The following is a 27,961-nucleotide window of genomic DNA, read 5'->3' as shown; positions in this document are numbered from 1 at the left end:
TCCAAAGATTTATTCGCTGCTATGATAACGATTTCGATTAGACTCCGCCGATAATTTGTAGTACATTTCCAATACGTAAATTTGTCTTTCAACCCCGTAATGAGTTCCATTGTCGGCTAAACATTAAACTTCAATTCTCAAAATATGAGAATTTATAATTTAGAGAAAAAAATATATAATTTTGAAAAATAATTTATCTAAACATAGGGATGTTTGGGATCAATCTTTCATATATTTCCCTTCCACTTCTTTTTTATCATCTTTTCTTCAATCTTTTCATCATAAAAACATCGAAATACGAATAAATATAAATTACTTGTATAATATGAAGTATCTGATAATAGATGTAATAGAACGCTCGTGAGTAAATAGAACGGGTTATATTGAATAGAAAAGTTCTCTACCATTTTGCGAATTTCGCAATAATCAATAAGAAATTAATTAATAAAGATCTGCGAATGAGCGTGCATCCACGTTATTCAACAAAAGACAGTCTAACGTTACGCGTATTATTCGCGTTTGCTAGGTGCACGCTCCTCTCAATACCTCGCCACGCACATTGCAACCGCTATCATCGCGTAACGCTGACTTGTTTCTTCCTTCCCGCGCTCTTACGCTCGTCATTGAATCGTGCGAATGCACGCTCATTCACAGATCTGTATTAATTAATTCAGATATCCTGTAGCTAAGAAAAAAAACTTGCACATTGCTTCCTCATAGTTTTTAAGTGTGCAAATTATAAATTTGAACATTATTTCCTCACAATTTTTAAGTATGCAAATTATAAATTTGCACGTTGCTTAAGCAACATTTTATTTCGCTCATAAAGCTTCCTCTATGAGGAAGCCAAATTAATAAATATCTACTAATAATTGCATTAAAAAACAGGCTTCCTCGGAAGAGGAATTAAGCTTTATGATCGAAATAAAATATTGCTTATGCTTAAATTATAAAATTTATAATTTGCACACTTAATAAAAATTTTTTTTTTAACCCTTAAATGCCACCCGGGGTCCAGCGGACCCCAGACCCTTTAGAATGATATATTTTCAAATGTTCCCGCCAAATATGGAGCTCATATTTATTTATTTATTATTTTTTATTTTTTTGATTTTGGAGCCAACATTTTAACTGTTGGCGATCTTAATTTTTTATACTATGTTAAAATTGAAATTTTAACAATATAAGCATTTTATTCTCTTTTCTAAGCCTTGAACAACTTTGAAAATAATTTTCATAACTAAATATCAAAAAATCAATAAGTAAGGAGACATTTTTCATGCTGGGGTCTTTTAGACCCCATGTGTCATTTATGAGATTCTTGAGAGGTGTGGCATTTAAGGGTTAATAGAACCGACTTCAAAAAAAGCTTTAAAAAGTATGAAAAAAATATAAAAAAATAAAAGAAGCTCTAAAAAGTATGAAATAATATTTTTAAGAATTTCTTTCAATTTTTTGAAGCCGGCGCCAAATTAAAACCGCATTCAAATCCGTCCAGTAGTTTTAAAGAAAATCGTGGACATACATACATACACGCCGAATAGAGAACCTCCTTTTTTTTAAGTTGGTTAAAAACTATGAGGAAGCAATGTGCAAGTTTATACTTGCACACTTTTTTTTATTCTGATAAGCTTTATTACGATTAATATCTGTTATGCTATTACTAATATCTGTTATACTATTACAAAAATCAATTAAATAATTAATATTTTTTATAAAATAATCTCTATTATTTGCGGATATTTTTTCTAATTCTGTATCGTTGCATTGTGGCACTCAAGTCAACTTTAACCCTTAAAGACTATACCTCAAGTCTCAACCGCTTGAGACTTTTTAAAAATTGAGGTTTTCGGACAATTTAGTATTAATTATTGGCAACTTTTTCTAATTCTGTTATATTCTTCAGTCTTTTCTATCCCTATTTCATATATAATTCTTTAAAATTTGGTTGATTAGACCAAACTTTATAAGGCTTCTATGTATGTACGGATTCTCCAAAATTTCAAACGTCTGTAACTCAAGAACTGATTAACCAAATCTTAAAAAATTATATATGAAATAGGGGTAGAAAGGATTGAAGAATATAATAGAATTAAAAATAGACCAATATCTCAAATATTGAGAAAGTTACAGCGTAAGACACATTTTTCTGAAAAATGAAAACCCCCCTAAAATCCATACCGTTTGATGGATTTTAAGAAAATTAGAGGAGAACATACTTTCTATGATACTCTATTTGTGTGCAAAATTTCAGCCCGATATCTAAAAAATTGTAGAAGTAGATGCATGTACAAAAATCCGTACACACATACATACTTCCGGACTTTTTCTACTAATGTGATTTCTCGACATTTTGGAACATTCTAAACCTATTTCCATCAAAATCTTGAAAAAAATTTTCCACCATCACAAAGCTTCCTTTATGAGGAAGCAAAATAAAAAACCTTAATAGAAGTTAAAAAATTAAATTTTAAACAAAATAAAGAATTTAGTTTTATAATATATACAGAGTGTTACATATGACAGACTGTACAAACATATTTTTGATGTAAATTAGAGTAGAATGTTCTATAAACATGGATTCAAATTCAAAACGATTATAAACGATTATACAAACGGTTATATTCATCTTGCTTTACAGCCAAGGTCACTGGATTTTACTTATCCTTTTTATATGTAAGATTATATAAAAAATGTAATATACAAAAAGTTAAAATACTGGAGCTGAAGTAATACAGCATATTAATGACGTATATAAATAAGTAAGGAACAATCATAATATTCTTTGTGCGGCTGCCCAATATCCATTTTTTATCACATTGTATACTGTGTATTAATGCCGAAAAACGTCAATTTGAACAATATATGATCTTTTTGTTTTCTCTTATTTTCCATTTTTAATAAAAAATGGTTTAAAAAATTGTGCTATTTTTTATCAACTTTAAATTATTTATAAACTTTAAACACTTGTAAATAAATAATTATTTCGAATTGGACCAATATTTATAGAACATCTTCTACTTCATTTTATATCAGAAAAATGCTCCTTTTGTACAGTATGTCGTACAAGTATGTATAACACCCTATATAATTCATGTTTAAGGGTGAAATATAGCTCCGTGAGAGTAATTGACTCGTATAGTTGGTGGGTCCGGGTTCGATCTCGACTTTTATCTCATATACAAAGTGTATCTGAAATAATGCACTAAACTTTAGGAGCGTATTCTAGAGGTCAAAATAAGACTTTTTTCCTATAAACATGCGTCCGCAAATGAACCCCCTCCGAGCTAAAATTCTAAAATGCCAGCTTGGCAAATTAATGTTTTCATGATATACGTTTTTATTTTTTCATTTTAGTGGCTTACTTTACTTCATATAATTCTGGTCTATACCAAATTTCAACCTTCTGCCATTTTTTTTCTTAAATACAGCCAATTTTTAATTTTTTCCCCAAACTTTAGAGGCCTTTAGCTCGGAGGGAGGTTTATTTGCGGACCCATGTTCATAGGAAAAAAAAGTCTTATTTTGACCTCTAGAATACGCTCCTAAAGTTTAGTGCATCATTTCAGATACACCCTGTATACCTCGGCTTAAAAAAGATTAATTGAAAAAAAATTGAAGATTGTGAGTCTGAGAAAGTGAGTGAATGAAATGACAACTGTAAATCCATATTTTAAAAACCCATACATATACCTATACACACAATATATGAGTTTTCGAAATATGAATTACCATTATTGTCATTTCATATTCACTCACTCTCTTTCACAAATTATATATATATTTCAATTAAAATAAAGTAATATATATAATATAATATATATAAATAAATTAATATAAGGATCCTCGAGATTCAAATGTATGAGAAGTCAGGGCAGTAAGGGTCAGACGCAGATCCTTGCGCGTAAATTCAATAGTCTGATTTATTAATCCTCTTCGTACATTAATCCGAACAATATCCGGACGTTTCGGCTCCGATTCGAGCCATCTTCTTCAACAGTACCGAAAGTTTGTCGCACGTTTTTCGCGCCAAAAGGCGAGTTAACTGATTAAAATGTCAGAACCCTGGACCATTTGATCCATATCAAGCGGTCCGAAAAACGTGGAATAAGACGTCATATATAACATGGATAATATGCGAGGAGACTAAACGTTCTCGTCGACACAACACATAACCTCGAATCGGAGCCGAAACGTTCGGATATTGTTCGGATTAATGTACAAAGAGGATTAATAAATCAGACTATTGAATTTACGCGCAAGGATCTGCGTCTGACCCTTACTGCCCTGACTTCTCATACATAATATATATAATTCTTTATTTAGTATAACCTTTTTGAAAACAAATTTTGAAGAAATAATATGTTTCCCACATTTAAAACTTCTTTATATAGAATTATATCTTCTTAATTTATCTCTCTTTTAATCTATTTCTGCATAGCAATATTTTTTATATATAAAATATTTTTACCTACATTGTATTTAACATTTCTTAACAATTACTAAAATTCTGCTAATTTTTAATTTATCTCTTTTGCAGTATGGCATAATAAAATAATATATATTAAAACAACAAATTGATTGTATGCTCGTGCCACCTTCAAGACAACAATACAAAAAAAGAAAATACCATCGATAATGTATACTCGATAAGTTTATTGTTAGCGCCTCAATATTTATGCAATAATTGTCACGTGGTCAGTTCACTCTTTTTATGCACCTACTTGGCGTCGTGATGCTACTGCGTCGCTTGATTTACAATATTTAAAGATAATAATCATAAATATGAATAAAATGTATATACAATTAACCCTTTGAAGCATACATTTTTCTTTACACGGAAAACAGCTGAAATTTGTTACTCGGGGGTTTTTGGGGTCGCTGATCACGAATATGACCTCAGATTTTCAAAATTCAAAATGGCGGATCCAATATGGCGGACCGAATTCGTAAAAAGTCTCTTGCTCAAGTTGAAATTTGTCACTCGGGGGTTTTCGGGGTCGCTGATCACGAATATGACCTCAGATTTTCAAAATTCAAAATGGCGGATCCAATATGGCGGACCGAATTCGTAAAAAGTTTCTTGCTCAAGCTGAAATTTGTCATTCGGGGGTTTTCGGGGTCGCTGATCACGAATATGACCTCAGATTTTCAAAATTCAAAATGGCGGATCCAATATGGTGGATCAATGTCATAAAATAATGGTGGTTATGGTAAAAATTTTTACGAATTCGGTCCACCATATTGGATCCGCCATTTTAAATTTTGAAAATCTGAGGTCATATTCGTGATCAGCGACCCCGAAAACCCCCGAGTGACAAATTTCAGTTTGAGCAAGAAACTTTTTACGAATTCGGTCCGCCATATTGGATCCGCCATTTTAAATTTTGAAAATCTGAGGTCATATTCGTGATCAGCGACCCCGAAAACCCCCGAGTGACAAATTTCAGCTTGAGCAAGAAACTTTTTACGAATTCGGTCCGCCATATTGGATCCGCCATTTTGAATTTTGAAAATCTGAGGTCATATTCGTGATCAGCGACCCCGAAAACCCCTATGTATGATATTATACATGAATTCGGTAAATACTTTTCTTAATAATGAATTTTTCGCTTAAAAAGTGATATTTTTTAGCATTTGTTTATTGATATCAACAAATTCGGTGACAATATTCACCAATTGCGTGTAATTTTAGATTCTCTGACATGTTACGATATTGAAATTACAAAAAAACCCGAAAAAATCGATTAAAAACTGGCTTTAAAACGGAAAAAATGGTGGTAATCTAGGTGGGATAGATTCTATCCCGCTGTGCCGCAAAGGGTTAAGTGTAAAATATTTCTATCTTCCTAAATCGTAAGCAAGTATTACACTGTGCATTAGATATGGTGTACAGTCCATATATTTATAATACCACTGATTTGTCATTACTCACCAGCGGAAGAATCCATCGATGTGTGTGCAACGAATGACTCTTCAAGTCCAACAAGCGCCTCCTCGGCGCTGTCGATGTCACAGATAGACTTCGGGACTGGCTGGTGCTGGTTGATGTTGCTGCTGTTGCTGTGGATGCGGTTGCTGACTTTGGGTTTGATGTTGCTGCTGCTGCTGCTGCTGCTGCTGCTGCTGCTGCTGCTGCTGCTGCTGCTGCTGCTGCTGCTGCTGCTGCTGCTGTTGTTGCTGTTGCTGCGTCATCTGCTGTTGATGATGGCTATGATTGTGATTGTGATGATGACTCTGTCGCGTTCTCAACATATCGTATCTTTGCTTGTAAAGGTCGCGTTCCTGTTGAGTCCGCGTCAGCTCGATTTTCGTGCGCTGGAGCTCGTTCTGCAAGTTCCGATTAGTGCTCTCGAGGTCCTGCCGTTGCTGTAGCCGCTTGCTGCGACAGTTCTGAGCATAACCGCGATTCTTTAGCGTTCGACGTTTTTGCTTCAGCCGTACAACCTTCGCACACAATCATAAATTTGATCAAAATACAGTTTTTAACACCTTCATGTTCTTAGTTTCATATTCTTAATTTTTCTATTTATATCCTTGATATTTTTTCCTGCGCTACTTAACATTTGCTATGTAATTATGTGTACATAAAGTAAAAAAAAAACAATAAAATATACAAGTTATCACGTATATATCTACATATTATGTCAATAGCATAATGATTTTCATTTTATGTATATTCTATTGTAATAAGGGACTGAAGGGTGATATTAAGAATAAGGAAGTTATTTGTTTAGACCATAAAATTATTTTTTATAAATAGCATTTTACTTCTTTGCGCTCTTTCTCCATAAATTAATTCCTATTAATTTTAAATTTTGTCAGAAATTTCTGATTTTACAACAATCTTCATTTATGCCAGATAGGTAACGCAAATTATCTCGTTTTTTACTATCTTGGATGGATATGGATAATCCGTCTCATTAATATATTAACAAGTCTCACATGATCATTAGAAAATGATTGATGATATAGTAGTGCGTTATTACTCTATTTCTGTTATATTTGCTATTAAAATTAGATCAAACGCTTTGAAATACTTGTTCTGCTCTATATTATACGACATTAACAAGTGTAATATTTTTCTCTTTATATTTCTTATTTCAATAATAATGGTTTTTAAAATTTATATCAGAAATCTGCAATGTTCACCGCACCAATATCTTAAATATGTTCTTAGTTTTAAATTAACTATTTAATTACATTATATTTATTTTAAATTTACTATTCGAACTATAGAGACCTTTTATTTTATTATCTTTTTTAATATTGTTTTTTACATATTTAAATTAGTAGTAAAATTTAGTTACAATTTTCGATCCAATTTTTTATTTAATACAAAATTCACAATATTCAATAATTTAATATAAAATTTAATACAATAATATAAATTCAATTACAAATGACGAATTGAGAACTTTAAATAAAGCGTTATAAAAATTGTTATAAAAGATATAACTAATGATAAAATATTTAATTTTTTAATTATTAAAAAAACAACTGCTTAAAAAGAAAAAACTTCCAACGACTTAGCAGCACTCAAAAGATACAATCATATTTATGAAATAACCGCTCCTAAGACAGAGTGCCTCGCATCTCACAATTATCATAGTTATACGATCAGCTACTTAAGATGTAAACGCCAAAAATATCACCTGATCCAACCATTGTCTTAGATTATGGATAATATCAAATAAAATCAAAAAGTATCATAAAACTGTGAAATCCAGTTTTGCGAATTAAGATTTAGAATTAAATTTATTTCTACATTATTATTACTTATGTTAGAACAATTAATAATTAAAATAGAACTTCGTAATACGAATCTTCGTATATGCTTCATGCTTTTTTTATTAACTAAATCACTGAATTTTTGTATTATTTTTTACTTCAAGATTTATAAAATGAGTTTAAAGACTAAAACGAGATAACAAATATATACATAAGAAGCAAACTTTTGTTATAATCTTCATCTTATCTTATATTATTTTTAACCACGCATGTGTTTCATTTTGATCATTTTTAATTTCTATCTATTTTAATATAATTCTCAAATCATTATTATCGGTGAAAAGTTTACATGAATATAAATTAAATTTTTGATTATTATAACCTTATCAAGAGACACGGCAGAGTCTCGCGCCAAGGGTAAGCGCCCGCGACACAGGCAGTGAGATCGAAAGTGTCTCTACAGTGTTAAAAATGAGTAAGTTGGATTTTTAAGAAATGTCGTCAATGTCATCGTCGTCGTCCCGGTGTCCCCTTGTAAATCGACATTTCAATATTCACATACACTCACACACACCCTTCACATCCTTACTTATCCTCACCCACGCCATTCACCTAATCACCCCTCACTCCCCTCCTACCCACGCAACATTTCAATATATCCCGACACGTTCCAACATAGCCCAACACAACACACAACCTTACTTGGCGCTATTAAATAAATGCATGCAAATGTTTCAAATCTAGTTCCCACATATAACTATTCACATTTTAAATCAAATTCGCTCTTTATTTACACAAACTTCACACAGTCACGTCACATAAAACATTTGCATGCATGGATATTTGTTCAACACCGCCAAGTTTTTTTGATATTCTTTAAATAAGCACAATAATGAAAGAATTAAATGTCATGATAAACATAATATTTCATTCTCAACACCAAGTTCTCTTGCATTAAATATTTTATTATTCTATTAAGTATGATAAAAGAATTAAATTTTATGATGTGTATAAATTTATGCACATTTTGCACAATAGCTATTTTGACGCACGCGGACAGTTGACGCTTTTTTTACCTTTCTTAAAATAAGATATTTTATATTATAACTTCAATTCATTTTTTATATTATATAACTTCAATTATTATAATTATATTATAGAAAAGTCCCCTATTATGAGATAGGCTCCTAATATGCGACAGCAAGGTTTCTGCTAAATTAGTAGGTTCTATCTGTTGGTTCCACCATGAACTTATTGCCCTTAGAGTAAAACCTATATGCACTCGTTGCGGACATCGAAATTGTGAATTTGGATGTTGTCAAGTTCCATGAAGGTGAGTCTTTGAACCTTGTTTATTATATAATAAATAGATATTTGGCAATGAGTTCTGCATACAGCGATAGAGTAAGATTGTATTAATAGGAAAATACGGGATATGTTGAGTTACTTAATTGTGGAGGTTAGATTTGGTGATCGCAAAACCGCAAGGCGTCCGCGGTAATATGAGATATTCAGGGTACTCCTAATATGAAATAGCCTATGCTCGAGTGACAATCGTTGCTGGAGTATGAAGGTTATTGTACAGTAATAAAAAGAGGAAAAATACTATGTTAAAGTTAAGGGAAGGTTTATACGAAATTATATAAGAGTGTGCTGACGGTGATCGCATGCTCATTTTGAGCGCACACTGGCTGCGCTGGAAATATTGGGTATAAGTGGGTTTGCGATTATTGCAAATGTGTTTCTCCATTACATTTGTATTTCAAAAACATTAAATAAAGTTTTCTAATTGCAATACTAATGTATTTTGTACTTTATTATCGATTTCTTGAGGTATCTCATATTAGGAGCATACTTTTTCGATTTTGCATAAAGCTCATTTTTTACATTTTTCTAATTTTCAGAAAAATTAATATTTAAATTAAATTCTACATTTTAGCATCTTAAAGCTTATTAAATTCCCTTCAAAATGACCTACTACATTTTTCAATTCTGTCCATAGACTCCGGGCAATCACACAAAATAGATGTGGTATCTCATAATATAGGGGACTTTCCTCTATTATATAACTTAAATAATTATATGACAAATTATTATAATTCGTTTAAAACTTAAATTTTTTTTTAAGAAACAAGAGTAAGAAAATTTAACTTTCTTTACATCTGGCTCATGTATATGTATAATATTTTTGTAAATATTTTCTCGCACGTTGTTTCAATCCATTAAAGCAGGGATACGCAACTAGCGGCCGAATCCGCGACGTCCAAGCTTGACCCGCAAAAAAAATGAAAAATAAACTAAATTATTAGCGCATAGCGCCGAATTGTTTTTCACATTTATCAGTATTGCGATATTGCGACTGGGGTCTCGAGGTTTCGAGTACGCACACAACTTCTCATCAATTGCTCTTGTCGCGAAGTTATCAGAATCTTGATCTCGGCAATATTAATAAAAAACATATATAAAAAGAAAACAAAAAAGAAAAAGCAAAAAATTAAACAGGATTCGACTTTGCCTTACCTCCACGTAGTGATTCCTGGGTAATGCAAAAAAGGCAAAACATATAAGTTCTAAATTTAGCTGCTGCGGCCCGCGGTATAACTTTAATAACTCAAATTTCTTTGGCCCGCCAAAAAATGTAGTTGCGTTTCCCTGCATTAAAGCTCTTATTTAATTTGAATAAATATCGTAAATCGTAAATGGCGTAAGTCATATATAGAAAAAGTTTTACGAGAAAGTTTTATATAGTATTTCCTAACAAAATATCAAGGTTTTTCAAAAATTATTTCGCTTTTAAGACATCTTCAATCCTCTTTAGCAATTTTGCGAATTTTAACCTTTATCTACATATAAAACTTTATAAGGTTAACTTACCTTATAAACTTTTATAAGACTAAAGATTAAAGAGTTTTTTTCTTATAATCTCTTGACATTCAGTGGAACATACACGGGTCGATACGAAAGTAATGCTTCTAAATTTTTTTTTTACTCTGGCGCCATAGAAAATTTTGCGTTTGATCAAGTTGTTACTTGAAGTCTCTAATTGTTGAGTGGTGTTATGATCAGTTACATTAGTGTGTCACACGAACAGTTCAAATTGGTGTGTGTTTTAGATACGCATAACAGACAAGGGCAGTGATTGAATTTCTTACCGTGGAAGAAGTGAGTCCTATTGAAATTCATTTGCATTTTAGAAATGGTGTTATCATAAACATTTCTGAGACGCGAATTGGCTGTGTTCAACAAGAAAAGCAACTCAGAGAGCGATCAGTAATTTTTTTAAATGATTGGACCTTGTCTTTAGTTCTTCCCTGGATCCAAGTGCAGAAACCAATTGTAATAAAGAATCATTGAACGCTCATTGAGCTGCTTTCTCCGTTGAACGCAGCAATTGAAACTCACTTCTTTCACGCTGAGAAATTCAACCACCGCCCTTGTCTGTTAGCATATCTGAAACACACATTAGTTCGAACTGCTCGTGTGACACACTCACGTAAATGATCACAACATCACTCAACATAGTGCAACTAGAAACTTCAAGTAACAACTCAGTAAAACGCAAAATTTTCTATGACGCCAGATTCGTAAGAAAATAATTAGGAGGCTTTACTTTCGTACCGACCCTCGTATATCCCAACATATTTAAAAAGTTTTATCTCTGATAAACATGCATTGACTCATTAAAGTCAACGTTAATTTTAGAAAAAACTGTTCAAATTTTAATACTATGATAAATATTATGAAAAATACTATGATAAATACTATGATAAATACTATGATAAATACTACGATAAATATATGAAATATTATTTGCGCAATAAGATTTGAAATCTCTAGAACTAAACTATGAAATATTTGACTTGATGTGCGGCATTACCTTCGCATGGAAATTATTTAAAAATACGACTCTGATAATATAAATTTCTTATAATATTTATACCTAGTACCATATTTATATATATATATATATATATATAAACTATAATAGAGTCTCAAGTCTCTTATCTAAATGGTTAAGCGGTATTATTAATTAATATTTGCGAGTGTAAAATTAAGCCGAAAATTTTTGAATCTTATTACTATTACGTATTTCTTATCAATATAGAGGAAGTACGGGTATTGTAAGATAGTAGGGCAATATGAAACACCACGATATCTAGCCTATTAAATGTTACAACTTACTTAGAGGACAGCAGTGGAATTATTAGCTGCTAAACCCCTAACGTACAAAAAACGGCAGCGTAGTACAAGGTACAAGATATCATAGAGTTAATATGTTAAATTAAAGATTTAATGTGTATCACTTACTGCGTTAGATCAGTTTATAAACTTTTATTTTGCAGTTAATTTACTTCATAAATTCTTAATCGCTTTTTGTTGCATATGTAAAACTAAAATAGAATTGGTGTTGTCTATTTAGCAAGTGTCATATGGTGTACATATGCGGTATACGCATTTATTGTGTACGATAAAAAAGTAAAAATGGTGATGATGTCGGACAATGCGAGATAGTTTGTATAATCCGCCACTTTTTATAAGTATTGCATTTTACTCTATTGTTTCTTTCTTTCAAGAGTAATATTATTACCTCCTAATGACTATATTATGAGTATATATTATGAATATATATTATGAGTAAAAATTTCAAACATGTTACATACATTTATATGACATTGTTACAAAAAGCACAGAAATTAGTTTGTAATAAATTATAGGGGAGATCGGGGCCATCTATCTACGGGGGCTATGTGTCCACAGTACTGCTATCTCAGGTGTTAGAGATAGATATATCTCTACCATTCCAACAAATAATTAAAAAAAGCTCTACCTTTCTTTATTGCACAAATTACACGGATTGTAATCCAAAAAATTTTAGGAATACTTTTTTTAAATATTTTTCCCCTTCAGAAATTGGACCAAATTGTCAAAACCACATAAAAATAAAGGTCAATATTAATGATTACTCTGTGCAAAATTTCAACGATCTTTTTCCCCCAACTTTAGAGGGCTATGACTCGGAGGGAAAGCATTTTTGGACCCATGTTTATAAGAACTTTTTTTCTTATTTTGACCTCTAGAATACGCCCTTAAAATCTCTGACATAGTTTTAGAAACACCTTGTATATGACACGTACCTGCGTCCATTTAGACGATTTACGGAAAAAGGGTACATAAGCCTATGGTCCTTTTTTCATCAATGGCCTCAATTAATAATAGGCTAAGGTCTTTTTTTAATAGACGAACATGCAAGATAAAAACAAACAAAATAACGTTAGTGCCACAGACAGTAAAAGTGAAATCAAGCTACCTTCGTTAACGATACCGTATGTTATTCCAACTATTTTGGAAAAATTCGAGAATGTTATTAAAGATATATGGGCGCTAGATTGTCCTATTTTAGTCTCAATAAACTCGAAGGCTTTATCAATATTCATAAAGACGTTCTTCCAACCACAATTTAAAGAAGAACGTTATTTATAAAATATTTTGCAAGGATTGCGATGCATCCTATGTGGGACAAACGATGAGACAACTTATAAAACCAAAATTTCTGATAATGAGCATCCTACTATATTCGAAGAAACACATTCATTCCTTTCGTCATAACAGAACAGAATTAACTGTAATCATAAAGATTGGGAGAACGTAAAAATTTGAAAAAGATTTTATGAAAGATTTTTATCAAAACAGTTGGTTTCCGAAATTACGCACATTCAACTTCAGAAGAGTCTTAATTCACAATTAGACACTGAATACTTACACCATGCATTTCAATTTTAAGCAAATTGTAAACCTTGCTCATTATTGTCACCTGCTCTACCGTTAATTTTTAATTTTATTACATTTTGACTCCGGTCATTATATACATTTTAAATTATTCACTTATCCGTGACCTCAAAATTTTCGTTAAATCTGATGGTTTTAGTATTCTCTTTATTATCAATTTTTAATTCCTCCTTCTTTTAACTCTTCACTTATAATATCTTTTAAACATCCCATACAGCATGGAATATGCAAGAAATGTGCTATAAACAATCTATAAATATTTTAATATTCCACGGGTCATTCAGAATATTCTGTAGAAGTTCTATAAATATTCCATGAAATTTTGTCTATTCGGAATATGCATAGAATATTCTACAAATATTCTAATAAATGTAGTACATTAAAAAAATGCATAGAATGTTCTATAAATATTTTGACAAATATAGAATATTTGGAATATTTACAGAACATTTTGTTAATATTCTTAAACATTTATAGCATGTGCTATGAATATTCTAAGAAACTTTTCTAGAATTGCTATGAATATTTTGATAATAATCTGTAAACATTGCGATAAACATGAAATAATCAGAATATTAATAGAATATTTTTTACATATTAGTAGAATATTTTTAAAATAATCTATAAACATTTTAGGAAAAATATTGAAAACATTCTAACTATTCTAGGAATATTTAAAGAATATTTTGGAACATTATATAAATATTCTGGAAAACATTAATAAAAACTTTTTAGAAATTTTTCTGCAATATTTATAGAATATTTCGTGATTTTCTTGAAGTATCTACAATGGCTGGATTCGGGGAGCGCGCTATTAGCGCTATTTGCTTATTCTATCCTTGTTTTACATTTGATGAGCGATAAAAATAGAATGATGCAATAGCGCTAATAGCGTGCTCCCCGAACGCAGCCAATATGTTATGCATATTTCAAGAATATTTTATGAATATTCTGCAAACGTTTTGCGCATATTCAACCATAGAACCTCCATAACGATCGAGATAATAAGAAAACAAATATGATAAGTATCTGTCAACCGTAGAAATCAACATTAATAAAAATTTTTTGGAATAAATATAATTATTTCAATGGAGTATCTGCACAAGCAGGTATGTATCTATACAAGTAGAAAGTTGCCACTGGTCTCCCGTAAAATTTGATAAAAATTTAGTATCTACGTTAATCGTCGTGATTACTGTAAGCGATTTACCACAGTCTCCCCTCTAACTTCGGATCTACCCATACAGCACAAAATGTTTTTAAAAAATATTTCTGAATATTTCTATAAAAATATTACAAAAAATATTTTAAAATGGTTTTAGGAATATTTTAAAAAAGTTAAAAAACCTTTTGTGATAACATTTTTAAGAATATTTTAAGAATCTTTTAAAAATATTTATAAAAATGTTCTTTTTTATCACCCAGACAATATTTTCTTAAATATTTGAAATATATTTTTGAAATATTAATTTAAATCTACATATTTATTGTTTTATAATCTTGTTCCAAAATACTTAAAAATATTGTTAATTTATTATTGGTTCCATAATCTTTTTTTAAATATTTTTAAAATATTATGAAATATTCTTAATTAAAAGATGCATAGTAGCGCATCTTTCCGTGCTAGTTTGGAACGACGCCGCTAAGTGGCGCATGATGGTAAGACTAACTCGTAAGTAAATTTCAGTTAAGGGCTAATATAAGCAGGTCTCTGGCGAAGCAAGAGTATGACATTCGCAAGATATGTATATATTTCAAATATCAAGATGTACCTATATATTATTTTACAAATATTGAAAAAATCTTTCAAACATGAAACACACAATTATTGCTGATTGGGTTAAACATATTTTATTTTTTGAAGTAATATTTCTAAAAATATTCTCGAATAATCTACAAATGTTTGTAAATATTCCCAAATATATTAAGAAAAATGTCTGTATTCCAAGATTGTTTTAATAAATTCACAAATATTCACAAATATCCTATAATTGTTTTATAAATGTATACAGAACATGCGATACCCCATTTTTAATGTTCCTAAAATAATCTATAAATGTTCCATAAATATATTTTGCATATATAAAAAAATTATGGATTATTTATAATCTAAGCGGAAATATTTATAAAACATTTGTAGATTATTCGAGAATATTTACAGAAATTTCTAAGGACATTCAAAGCGGGACATTACACGTTCTTTGCACATGTATAGATCATTCATAGAAAATTCATGAATATTCTAAAGAATATTTATAGAACATTCATGGAATATTTCATGCTGTATGGGATTGTATAGTGAGAGTTGATAGCTTGTTACCTCCTGACCTCAGTTACTGTTTGACAGCTAGACAAGATGTTTGTCATTTGGAATCAATACTGTTTTTTAAGTGCATCATTATCTGAATTTTAACGACATCCTTTAGTTACAAATTGTATTGTTTCTCAATGCTTTTTTTACCACAATTACAATACTCTTATTCTTGCGTTCTCTGAGCTGATGGATATGACTTCTCTTTTTGCTCAAGTTATAATTGTCATTTTGATTTCGATCAATAAACTATAATCATTAGCCAAGTTTTACTTGAATTTCCTTGTGAAAAATCACACTAGTTTAAGACTACTAAATTTTAAAGTTACTCACTTATTTCTCGCCGGAAAACGTGAAATTATTTTGATTTAATTTTTTACTGCGTCGCTGAAGATGGCTCAAAGTGAAGCCACAACGTTTGATTTATAATTATGTATCCCCGTAGTTATTAAGGATCGATATAACGTTAACTTAATTGCACTGTCAACCGCGTTGAATTCTCAAAACCCCAAAAATTAACAAGTTGTTACTTGTTAATTTCATTATCGAGAGTCACTGTTATTTACCTAATTATTAAAAAATAATTTTGTTAAGTCAATAACAAAATTAATGAAACAAATAACATTTTATTAAAACAAGAACATGGCGTATCTGTTTCATTAACATTATTATTGAATCAACAAGATTATGTTCAATTAGACTGCTGTTAGCTAATGCCAACATCATTTTCTCTTCGTATATATGCAGTATATCTCAAAATTTTGGTAATATTCAATTAAAATTAGACGTATCGAGACTATTGAGTTAACTTGGAGGATTTGTTTTAATCCCTAAACGTGCCAGAAAATATTTTTAGAATATTTAAAAGAGAATATGTATCTCTTATTTTCAATTGTTTCACAATATATTCAAAACTCAATGAGCAAGACATTTCCATATGTTTTTTTATGAAGAGTAAGCCACACATACATGAACACAAGTAAAGTTACATCTATATTCGTGTAGATTTTTTTACTTTGTGATGGGATTACCTTCCTCATCCCTTAAAACGCTAAAACTTTATAAACCACTTCATCAGGCGTAATGTAAAAAATTAAACTAGAATTATACCGCGAACTACCAAACTAGAATTACACAACTTATTCTAATAGATTATAAAATTACCGATATTAATCACCAATTTCGCTCTCTAATTTAAAATATCAGTCCCGAAGTATCTTTGCGCTACGCGAATAGGAAAGAAAAGATTTCACTCACATGTTCCCGTGGACAACCATGGAGGCGTTTGTTGAGTTCACGCACAGAAAGCGACATCAAAAGCTCGTCGTCCATGAGTTCCTCTTGAGGATTCGTACCGTTGCAATTGGAGTACAGGCCGTTGCCCGAGCGATGAGCTGGAGTGGGCCCACCGGCGCCGCAAGAACTCACGGAGCACACGCTCAAAGGTCTGCCCGGTTGTATTGATAAGCCTTGCATGCTATCCTCCATCCCCTGCATTACGCCCCCGCCCGCGGGAAGCATTCCTCCTCCTGCACCCGGACCACTATAATACTCTAGATGACTTGACATTGCCAGATATCCACCTACAACAACAACGTCAGTAATGAAGAATTCAGAATGTGTTGGAAAACATAGTAAAAGACACTGAAAGATGACGAAATATCGAGAGGTAAGAGAGAGAATTAAAGTGAATCGGCATGTACCATATAGGGAAGACCGGGGCAAACTCGACACGATTTTTTTAAAGGCAATTTTCAACAATTAATTAACAAGCAAATTTAATGGTACATATTTAAAGAGTATTCCTTCAGGTACAAAATTGCTTAAGGAACTTTTACTGTACGTCGCTTAGTTTTGCCCCCAGGAAAGGAAAAGTGACGCGAAGACAAATTTTCAAATTGAAAAATGCCGGGGCAAACTTGACACTTTGCCTGATCAACAATTTGATCTGGAACTTATTTTTTATTGTCTGAAACTAAACATACATTGTTTATCGTGTATTTAGAAAGTACAAAAATTCGGAATTAAGTAAAACAATCATTGAAAATAATGAGAACAAAAATTGTTGAACATTCAATTATTTTCATCTAAACTCATGTCTGAAAAACAATAATTTATGCAAGTAAATTCGCGATTAGACGTGCGCACACATTTGTCATGGGCCATATAGCTGCATGACAAGCATCGTTTGTTATTGGGAGCCGATAAAACGGCGTGGTGTCGACTTTGCCCCGAACGTCGTTTTTCACTTTTGTCACTTCAAAAATATACAAATTTTGAAAATATGCAAAAACTATTATCGGATTCGTATAGAGCATCAAATTTCCCATCAACATTATTTACCGGTAGATTCGCAAGAGTAAAGCTCGATGAAAGAGTAGAAATTTTCGAGAGATCAGAAAAATTACTTTTTACTATCAAAAACGCTTATATCGCGCTAAAAAATACACCATAACTCAGAATGTCACCAAATTCCGTTGATAATACTGGCATATAAAGACGCATTTACAGTAGGAAAGACAAGTTTCTACGATAGATTTAAATTGGTAAAAAGCCTAGTGTCAAGTTTGCCCCGGTGTCGAGTTTTCCCCGGTCTCCCCTACTATATTAAATATTTAAGCTCTTCTTTTCTAATTTTCAGTAGCTATTAAAATTGGTTGCTCTTTAAAAATCAAGCATAAATCCGAGAACACTGCCTTTCCAGATTATGAACTTTTCTTCTTTGAGGCACAAAATTTGGTAAATTTTTGTATAATATGCCTACATACATACACACATATATTTATGCGTGTAAATATATATGCCTACTATATGTGTATATATGTGGTGCATTATATATAAATATTATATAAAAAGTCAAATTTTATATTTGTAAAACTTTGCCGCATACAATCTCCGGAACTCATCAAAAGAAAAAAAATATTACAATTTTTGACCTACTACAATATAATTCGGAAAGAAGTATGTTCGGGGTCATATTTATATAACATTTTTCATCCCTAAAATATATAAATAGAATATGCCTTCAAAGTTTGATTACTTTGGAATTATTCCGTATAAAATTAATCTTACACGTACTTCGCGAACAATAAAATTTTTTATTTTAATAAATGAGTCAACTATATTATAGTGCTCACCAGTGTGCCTAGTAGGTCGCGGCAAATGTTGCAACTCTTGGTAATGATGGTGCGCCGACGTTGACCATGGCTCGTGATGGGTTTCCGGGGTTTGCTCTTGAGGGCAGTGGGGCCTCAGGTCCAGTGGCTCTTGCCTCAAGGACTGCGTCAGCCAACCCATGCCGCCCGTACCCACTTGCATCTCCTCCTGCACCAACGCCGCCGGTTGCTGCAGCTGCAGCAGAATACCGCCGCGGTCACGGAGATCACGCGCATCGCGGGAATCTCGGTCGCCGCGGTGAAGCTGCAACGGCGGCGGTGATGCCGAGACGGGCGGCGTGTCCGGCGGCGTGCCCGGATGCGACAGCGTGGTGAGATGCGCCGCGGCGCCAGGCGGTGCCTTCACTAGGACGCCATGCTGCACCTGGATGTGGGGCTGACCGTACAGCGGATGCGGCTGCTCTAACTCGTGCGCGGGCGGCGTTAACGGTGCCAGAGTCAAGCCCTGCGATTGCACTTGTCCCGGAAGCTGTACCACGCTACCGTTTACCATCACTGTCGGTGAACCCATTCGTACCTGCAAGACATTAATTTTCGCCGATGTCAACAATGAGCACGATCGACGACACAATTAGTTAGGCGAAAAATTTAAGTTCTAACATATTGTCTATATTATTAATAACGAACATTCAAGTTCCCTTTTTTTTAAGTTTACAAACGTTCCAATCATATCTAAGAATTCAAATATTATATTAAGAATTAATAAAAAATTTTTTTAATTTTTGAAAATTTTAAAGATTTTGGAAATTTTTAATGTCTTGAAATTTTTTTATATAATAATCCAGAAAATTGTTCTTTAGAAATGTATAAATATCTGAAATATTAAAAATTCATAAAACTAAAATTATTATTTATAAAAGAGAGTGTATAAAAAGAAAAGACTTGGAATGACATAAAAAACCAAAATATTCATGATTTCAATATATTCAAGATTTTTGGAATATCCAAAACTATAAAAATTTTTTCAAATAATATTTAAAGTGATATTTCTTATAATATATTTGAAGTTATTTGATGTGTCTTCAGCTCATTACTATACATATATATCATAATTGTTGCTATAATAAAAAATATAAAATTTCTTGAAAATATTTGCATTGCAAACAATATCTTGCTATCAAAATAATGCTTACGTGAAATAAATGAAAACAATAAATATTTTTCTCTTTTCTCAGAAGAATAATAAATAATTAATACCATTTTTTACCTTTAAATACGCTACCAGAACTAGCGCTCAATCACATTACTTATTAATTTTCAAGATCAATATACGGAAAGAATGGTTTTGCTGAAGTATCTAAAAATTTAGCTATAGATACAGATCTGAAAATAATTTTGTTGCACCATCAAAATAATTATAGTAGCTGTCGCTGAAGTATGATGGCGTGATTGTCTATTTCGTGTTAAAACATCTGATGTAAATGTGTGTATGATCAGTGCTATAGATACTTATTTATGCGTTATTGTGATTGATCTTTTTGATAATAAAACAACTATAAACGACGCGGTAGCTAATCTTACCTTTTTCTTAAGAGCAAAAGATTGATTGGCTACCGCATCGCTTCTTTCCGCCTAGCAAATGTTTCCTCTTTGCACAAGTCCTTAGTTTTTTATCGATATTAGACTGTCAATATCAACTGCAATCCTCTAGGGCCACTTGTAGTCGACATTTGTATTTATCCTGACGACTTCTGACATTTCATAAAAATTCCACAATTCGGACTTTGCGTTGTAATATCTTCATTCATAGAGCAAAATAAAGACATTTTTATCATATAATAGAAATCCCAACTAACGATTACACCTATTATAAATTCGATAAGAGAGAGAAAGAAAAATCTAGGTATTATATTGGGATAATTGAAGGTACTTTCAAAAGTTTCAAGTTGCCGTCTTACATAAAGATACACGGTCTGTCTCGTCGTTACACGTAAATTTGGCGCAAAACACGGTCATATCTCTTGTAAAAAGATAGCATTGGTCATCTATTTTATTTCGCTGAAACAAAAAAAATCAATCTTATTGTTTTTAACATCGCTTAAATATTACAGATGAGCCCATCTCAAAATTTCATTCGCGATAAAAATATTTCTGAGTACCTAATTTTCTTATCTTGTAACAGCAATTAACAATACAGCCCGACATAAAAAAAAGAATCGATACTTAACTTTTTTTGCTTTATCCTATTTGATATGTCTTAATGCGAAAAAAAGCGTTATCATAAAATCTAAAAATATTACGATAGCATTTTATATCAGAATTTTGTCGTATAACAATAAGTATCTGAAAACACATCTCAAATTAATAAATTATATAATTATATATAATATACGCAATATATCGAAATATTCAGTACATCATTGTAACATTTAGACTATAAAAGTAAAATTTTACTTAAACGCATTGATCATTTTTTGTGGTAAAGGCCATCGTATTATAAGTAGAACAGGTGAATGTGTAAACGCGGATTTTTATTTCGGCCGAGCGTGCATGCACTCTGATCACTTAACCCGCGTAGCTATAGTGTTATTCCGTATTTTCATTAAATAATAGAATAGATGTTATCGAGACAGTATTAGATAAAATAAATCATTATGTTTCTGGCAAAATGAAGTACGCTATTATGCTACGTCGGGTGTGAGCGCTCTTTCACGAGAGTAATCATGTGTCAACGTCACTTGCAAAATCATGATTTATTTAGTTTACGCATAACAGATAACGGAACACGTTCCGCTCACACATAGCGCATGTACTACGTATGACTATTGCATACTACACTCCGGATGATAATATAATAACGATATTTACATAATACATTAACGTTTATTACGTACTTGTTTAATCTTGCTCTCTTTTTTTAAGACAACGTAATCCAGTAACAAGACAATTATGCAGGATGTTCCAGACTCTAACAAAATCATTTTCATTTTCTAATATTTTAAAATCTTTTTGAGTCTGAAACGAATTTTTCGAGAAGTATCATCGTCTGTCACGAACGATTTTAATCTTCAATGTAAGATATCGTCATAATTATTCCTCAAATCATGAGCCTATAAAAACAAAACTCATTCAAGCTTCAAAAGAGAATAAGATTTTGTAACTGATTTGTGTAGAATCTCGTAACTTGATTTTCCCTTTGAAAAGCCCCTTTCTATTTATCGATCCCTTGACACTTTTGTTAAAATTTGACTTCGATTAATCAAAGAACACATTATAGAAAAGATATGAGAATGTTTAAGATGCTATGTATAAATCTTATAGGTAATATAACTTGTGATATTAGTACTCTTATCGCATTTTATATTTTTCAATCTGTAGTGAACATATTCTCTAACGTTATATATTTAAGTTTGTGTACTTTAATGTCATTTTTGTAAAAAAAAAAAAGTAATGTATTTCAATAGATATATAAATCATATAACGATAATTGTATGTCATAATATCAATATTATAATACGTCTAAACGTAGCAAAAAAAACATTGCACTAACAATTGGCGATTATTATCGCGTGCCTTTAATACATGAAACCTAAATGTCTGACACATTGATATGATATTTTTCGGTTTAACAACATCTCAATCCGTAGACATACTTACAAACGCATATTTGATAACATTATTCTTATAGCCATTAAGTATATATGTATGTTTGTATTATGATTAATACGAATGAGAGTAAAACAGATCAAGTTTATAACATATCGTATATGATATTTGGATATGTCAAAATTCATAGATCTCATTAAAAACATATATATATATATATGTATATATATTAGGGTGATTCAAAAAAACCTTCTTTTTTTATTTTTCGCGATACACTCCAAAATATCAAAGCTTACCTAAAAAAAGAATTTTCCTCAAAAGGGGAGCAAAATCGAACAAGTTTTAGAGGTCGCTACCAGCGATTTTCAATATTTTCGATTAAAAAATCCGTTTTTTTTTTTCAAATATTCAAAATTGCATAACTTTTCGAGTTTTAATGATAGAGGCATGAAATTTTCAGAGAATCTTCGTCAATTCATGTAGTTTATGAATATTGAGGTAAAAAATTTATTTTCGGAAACAATTTTTTTACGTTTCTTTTGTTTATAATAAAAAAATAATTGTCTATAACTAATAGGCGCCAGCGATCTGGGATTTGGTTTTGATTTTAAATTACATCTAGGTAATCCAAAAACACATTTCAATAATCAAATGCTTGAACATCGGTGAATTTGTTGCTAAAAATTTGTTTAAACAACAAATTCAAAAAACCACGTTACCCGTAATGTAGAAATAATGCATGTCATAATCTTTATTTAGGTGTCTGTATTGCATTCCAACTTTTGTTGTCAAATTTAAGTTGATAGAATAATAAATTATCCAAATGCTACATATTCAATAATTGTTTTTTTACTGCGACTCATATTTGTAAAATGGATAGATTAATAACAATGTTACTTTTTTTGTAATTTGTCATAATAATTTTATTTTTAAAGAACAATAAGTACATCTTACAGTTTCGATCAAAAAACTTATAGCACATTAATTGTTTCATGTTACACGGTTATAAGTTTTTCACATTTTAGGGAACGGGCCCTTACGCTTTAATTTTTCTCAATAGCATTAATAATTGTTTTTTTGTTTAAGTTTGGGATATTTTTTCGATGCTTTACGACTCCAAGTATTATTGCTTTATTTGGAGTCGTAAAGCATCGAAAAAATATCCCAAACTTAAACAAAAAAACAATTATTAATGCTATTGAGAAAAATTAAAGCGTAAGGGCCGTTCCCTAAAATGTGAAAAACTTATAACTGTGTAACATGAAACAATTAATGTGCTATAAGTTTTTTGATCGAAACTGTAAGATGTACTTATTGTTCTTTGAAAATAAAATTATTATGACAAATTACAAAAAAAGTAACATTGTTATTGATCTATCCATTTTACAAATATGAGTCGCAGTAAAAAAACAATTATTAATTGAATATGTAGCATTTGGATAATTTATTATTTTATCAACTTAAATTTGACAACAAAAGTTGGAATGCAATACAGACACCTAAATAAAGATTATGACATGCGTTATTTCTACATTACGGGTAACGTGGTTTTTTGAATTTGTTGTTAAAACAAATTTTTAGCAACAAATTCACCGATGTTCAAGCATTTGATTATTGAAATGTGTTTTTGGATTACCTAGATGTAATTTAAAATCAAAACCAAGTCCCAGATCGCTGGCGCCTATTAGTTATAGACAATTATTTTTTTATTATAAACAAAAGAAACGTAAAAAAATTGTTTCCGAAAATAAATTTTTTAACTCAATATTCATAAACTACATGAATTGACGAAGATTCCCTGAAAATTTCATGCCTCTATCATTAAAACTCGAAAAGTTATGCAATTTTGAATATTTGAAAAAAAAACTGATTTTTTAATCGAAAATATTGAAAATCGCTGGTAGCGACCTCTAAAACTTGTTCGATTTTGCTCCCCTTTTGAGGAAAATTCTTTTTTTAGGTAAGCTTTGATATTTTGGGGTGTATCGCGAAAAATAAAAAAAGAAGGTTTTTTTGAATCACCCTAATATATATATATATATATAATTTTTAAAAATCTTTATTTTCACGTCTACTACATTAGATTCGCTATTTCTCGAATTCTAAAATTTAAAAATTCTAACGCCATATTTAAAATCAACAATCCTCGAACCCGATATCAATTTTATCTTTACACAGACTGGTTTATATGTGTGTATATGTAAGAGAATTAATGTTATATAGAAATAGCTTTTAATGATCATCCTTCTTAAACGTAATAATTAAAACCCATAATATTTTGTGATTAATATTATAGTAAAAACTTATGTAGTACAAAGGGAAATTGTTCTAACAAGTTTCTACTGCATTTCTCACACATTCTGTTCTGATCTTTCACACGTATTTGTGTTGCATTTTTCATGACTATTTTGATGATCTCGAAAGAGGTGAAAACGAGTTTTCAAGAAAACAATTCTTTTCTTATAATTTGAAACTTGGTCTTTAAAATGAGACATACATCGTCTCAATATTATATCCGTAAGCAAAATTGTATAATTTTTCAGCATATATGTATATAGTAGATATATAAACTACGAGGATATAAAGGGTTAAAATGTTTTAAGATAAAATATAAAAAAAAATTTATAAAATATTCAATTTTTCATAATTTTACCTAAGTACTTTTAGTAAGCGAAAAATGTCCAAAAGAATATTATTTCTATAAAGATCATTTGTATAATTATACTTATATATATATAAATACATTTAATTATAATTTTATTTTTTTTAATGTAGTTACATTTTGCAGAGACATTATACGTTGCAGAGATAAGGTAATGTCATACATATTATTAAACCATTCAATTTTTCTTTCTATTTTTTTCCCTTGCTTCTGTCACTGACTCTAACAAAAATGTAAACTGACTGAATTGCGTGACTTGTTCGAGGTAGCATTAAATCTACATCCGTGAAGTAAAGAAAAATATAATCGGATCAAAAATGTAAAACCTTTTTAAAACGAACCGTGTTTATCACATCCGGAGCATTCCCGCGGTACATTTTTGCGCTTACCTCTCGCTTGACATCAGCAGGATCCAAATGATCAAGAACGAACTCCTGCACGTACTCCCTCGCCAGATGGTCCTCAGCTTCCATCTTAACCTAGTCGACCTCTACCTCCACCTCCTCTACCGTATCAGTCGCGGTTGCATACGTGAGCGTCTCCGGTCCGTCGCTGCCGCCACCACCGCCGTCGCCACCGCCACCACCACCACCACCTCCGTCACTACTTGAGCAATTTGTCACCGTTATTTGTTGCGTTGCGACCACTTTTTGATTAACACCTTAACGAGAGAGTGAGTCTTATTAAATATCCCTGTCGAGGGGAAAGTTAAACGGGCGACGTATCGGAACGGACGATCTGCTTCGCAGCAATAAGCCGAAGCTTCAATAAAATTCTTCTCACGATAAATCGCAGCGAATCGCAAAAGATTGACTGTTAAAGAGAGACCTAGGTACCCCAAACGAATCTGCCTGAAGCAACGTGCTCTGATCTATATTATCGGTGCATTCTACCCTCGTAAATCTATCTTTGATCTCTCTGTCTTTGATGTCTTCGATCGTTCTTCAAAGACAGCTCGATTCTGATCCTTTTTCTTACTTTGATTTCACTTGCGATTTGAACGCCGGATTTCTGTCGTTGTGACGAGGTCGCTTTACGTGTAATATCTGTTTGAGAAGCACCGTGTATCGACTGCACACATTCAAAAATGAATAGACGACTTGACTTCCTCGGAGGGATGTAACACGGCGTCGTAATGCTTCTAGCTTGTCGCAGATCAAACGAGAAATTAATCGCTGCTGCGCGATAAAATAGAAGTTAATGTAGGCTGCGTACGAAACGGTACTCCGATTAAAGTCTTCCGCATATTCTGATTTATTGAAAGAACACCCCCTCAAGATGGAGAGAATCAGAGTAAGGAAGTATATCACTCGATTTTTCACTCATAAATATAACTTTTTTACGATCACTATCGAACACTGTGCAAATCGATCTTCAGCAACAGCAATCTCACAGCAATCCAGTGCACTATAATCGGCTCGATGTATCACTGACACTTAAACACTTTTCCCGCCTAAAAACGCCCGAAAAATTCGGCGCTTTTCACCACAGTCCTGCCCGCTAGCTATCAAGAAATCGGCTAATCGTGATTCCTACCTGTTTCCCTTCTCACGCCGCTCAATGATGAGATCAAGAAGGAGATCTCTTAATTAGTGAGACGTATCACGTCGTGTGGATCGAGCATCGTCGACTCCACCCTCCAAAATCGATTCGTAGATCGAATAACGCCCTCCCCCCGCGTCGATCCCGCGCACATATATACACCACCACGCTTTTTTTCGAACTTCGCGCTCGTCGAACGAAATCAGCGAAAGCGCAATCAACGAATAAAGAGAAAGGGAGGAAGAAAGGAGGAGGGAAAAAAGAGAGCGCGCTTAAATAGAGGAAGGAAAGGAGATCGCGTAACTGACAGCAGCAGATACGCCGTCTGAGTGGTGACTGGTCGGCTGTATGCTGAGAATAAGCGCGGTTCATGCTCTCGCGCGCAAGGCAATCGCGTCACGCATGGAGGGCGTGGCCGTCCTCTATTCGGTCCTCCATCGCGTCCAGCGATTGGCGAGTCCCAGATCCCGTCGCCATTTGCACACTCCTCCCAATGCGCCCCACCATGGACCGACGGCAAATCTCCCCCTCGTCGCCGCGCCACATCGCGCGGATTCGGTCACTCGAGAGGTATCCCATTAATTTCTAAAATAATTATTATATATACGCGCGAATTCCGCCCCCTCCCCCTCCCGCGTTTCTCTCTCTCTCTCTCTCTCTCTCTCCTCTCTCTCTCTCTCTCTCTCTCTCTCTCTCTCTCTCTCTCTCTCTCTCTCTCTCTCTCTCTCTCTCTCTCTCTCTCTCTCTCTCTCTCTCCTCTCTCTCTCTCTCTCTCCTCTCTCTCTCTCCTCTCTCTCTCTCTCTCTCTCTCTCTCTCTCTCTCTCTCTCTCTCTCTCTCTCTCTCTCTCTCTATCTCTCTCTCTCTCTCTCTCTCTCTCTCTCTCTCTCTCTCTCTCTCTATCTATCTATCTATCTCTCTCTCTCTCTCTATCTCTCTCTCTTCTACCCGCTTTGTTCCGCCTCTCCGATATACCGTCTGACGAGGTCGCCAGTCGCCTTCTCTTCCTTCCCCTCCTAACCGGGATACGCGTATCGCGGTTTTTCTTCTCTTTCCTTTTGAATTTCAATTTACGGTCGGTACGGGTGATCTTTTATCTGGCAACCGCGATCTCGATCTAAACGGAGCACAATTTTCCGCACGGGCCGTAGCCGGGGGGGAGGTAAAGAGGGGGTGGGGACGGGGACGGGTCACGGAATGTCACATC

The 27,961-nt window shown here is 32.5% G+C and overlaps 1 protein-coding gene across 2 annotated transcripts in view; it reads right to left on the bottom strand.

The window, feature by feature from the left end:
- Tj (traffic jam) overlaps positions 1-27,286 on the bottom strand; it is a 45,207-nt gene extending 17,921 nt beyond the window's left edge. The window contains exons 1-5 of one of the 2 annotated variants that reach the window (XM_071718501.1): positions 25,603-27,286; positions 20,527-20,743; positions 18,967-19,522; positions 17,087-17,412; positions 5,936-6,447 (exon numbers count right to left, since the gene is read on the bottom strand). In XM_071718501.1, the coding sequence (XP_071574602.1) occupies positions 6,013-6,447; positions 17,087-17,412; positions 18,967-19,516 (1,311 nt within the window). In that variant the 5' untranslated portion in view covers positions 19,517-19,522; positions 20,527-20,743; positions 25,603-27,286 and the 3' untranslated portion in view covers positions 5,936-6,012. The remainder of the gene's footprint in view (positions 1-5,935; positions 6,448-17,086; positions 17,413-18,966; positions 19,523-20,526; positions 20,744-25,602) is intronic. The other variant, XM_071718500.1, reaches the window with a different exon arrangement.
- Positions 27,287-27,961: the final 675 nt, after the last annotated feature.

Source organism: Temnothorax nylanderi, unplaced genomic scaffold (assembly GCF_030848795.1).
Source record: "Temnothorax nylanderi isolate EJ_2023f unplaced genomic scaffold, tnyl_v1.0 TNYL_tig0252_pilon, whole genome shotgun sequence".
Taxonomy (NCBI): Eukaryota; Metazoa; Arthropoda; class Insecta; order Hymenoptera; family Formicidae; genus Temnothorax; species Temnothorax nylanderi.
The sequence above is the reverse complement of the archived record's forward strand: the minus strand, read 5'-3'. Positions and strand labels throughout refer to the sequence as shown.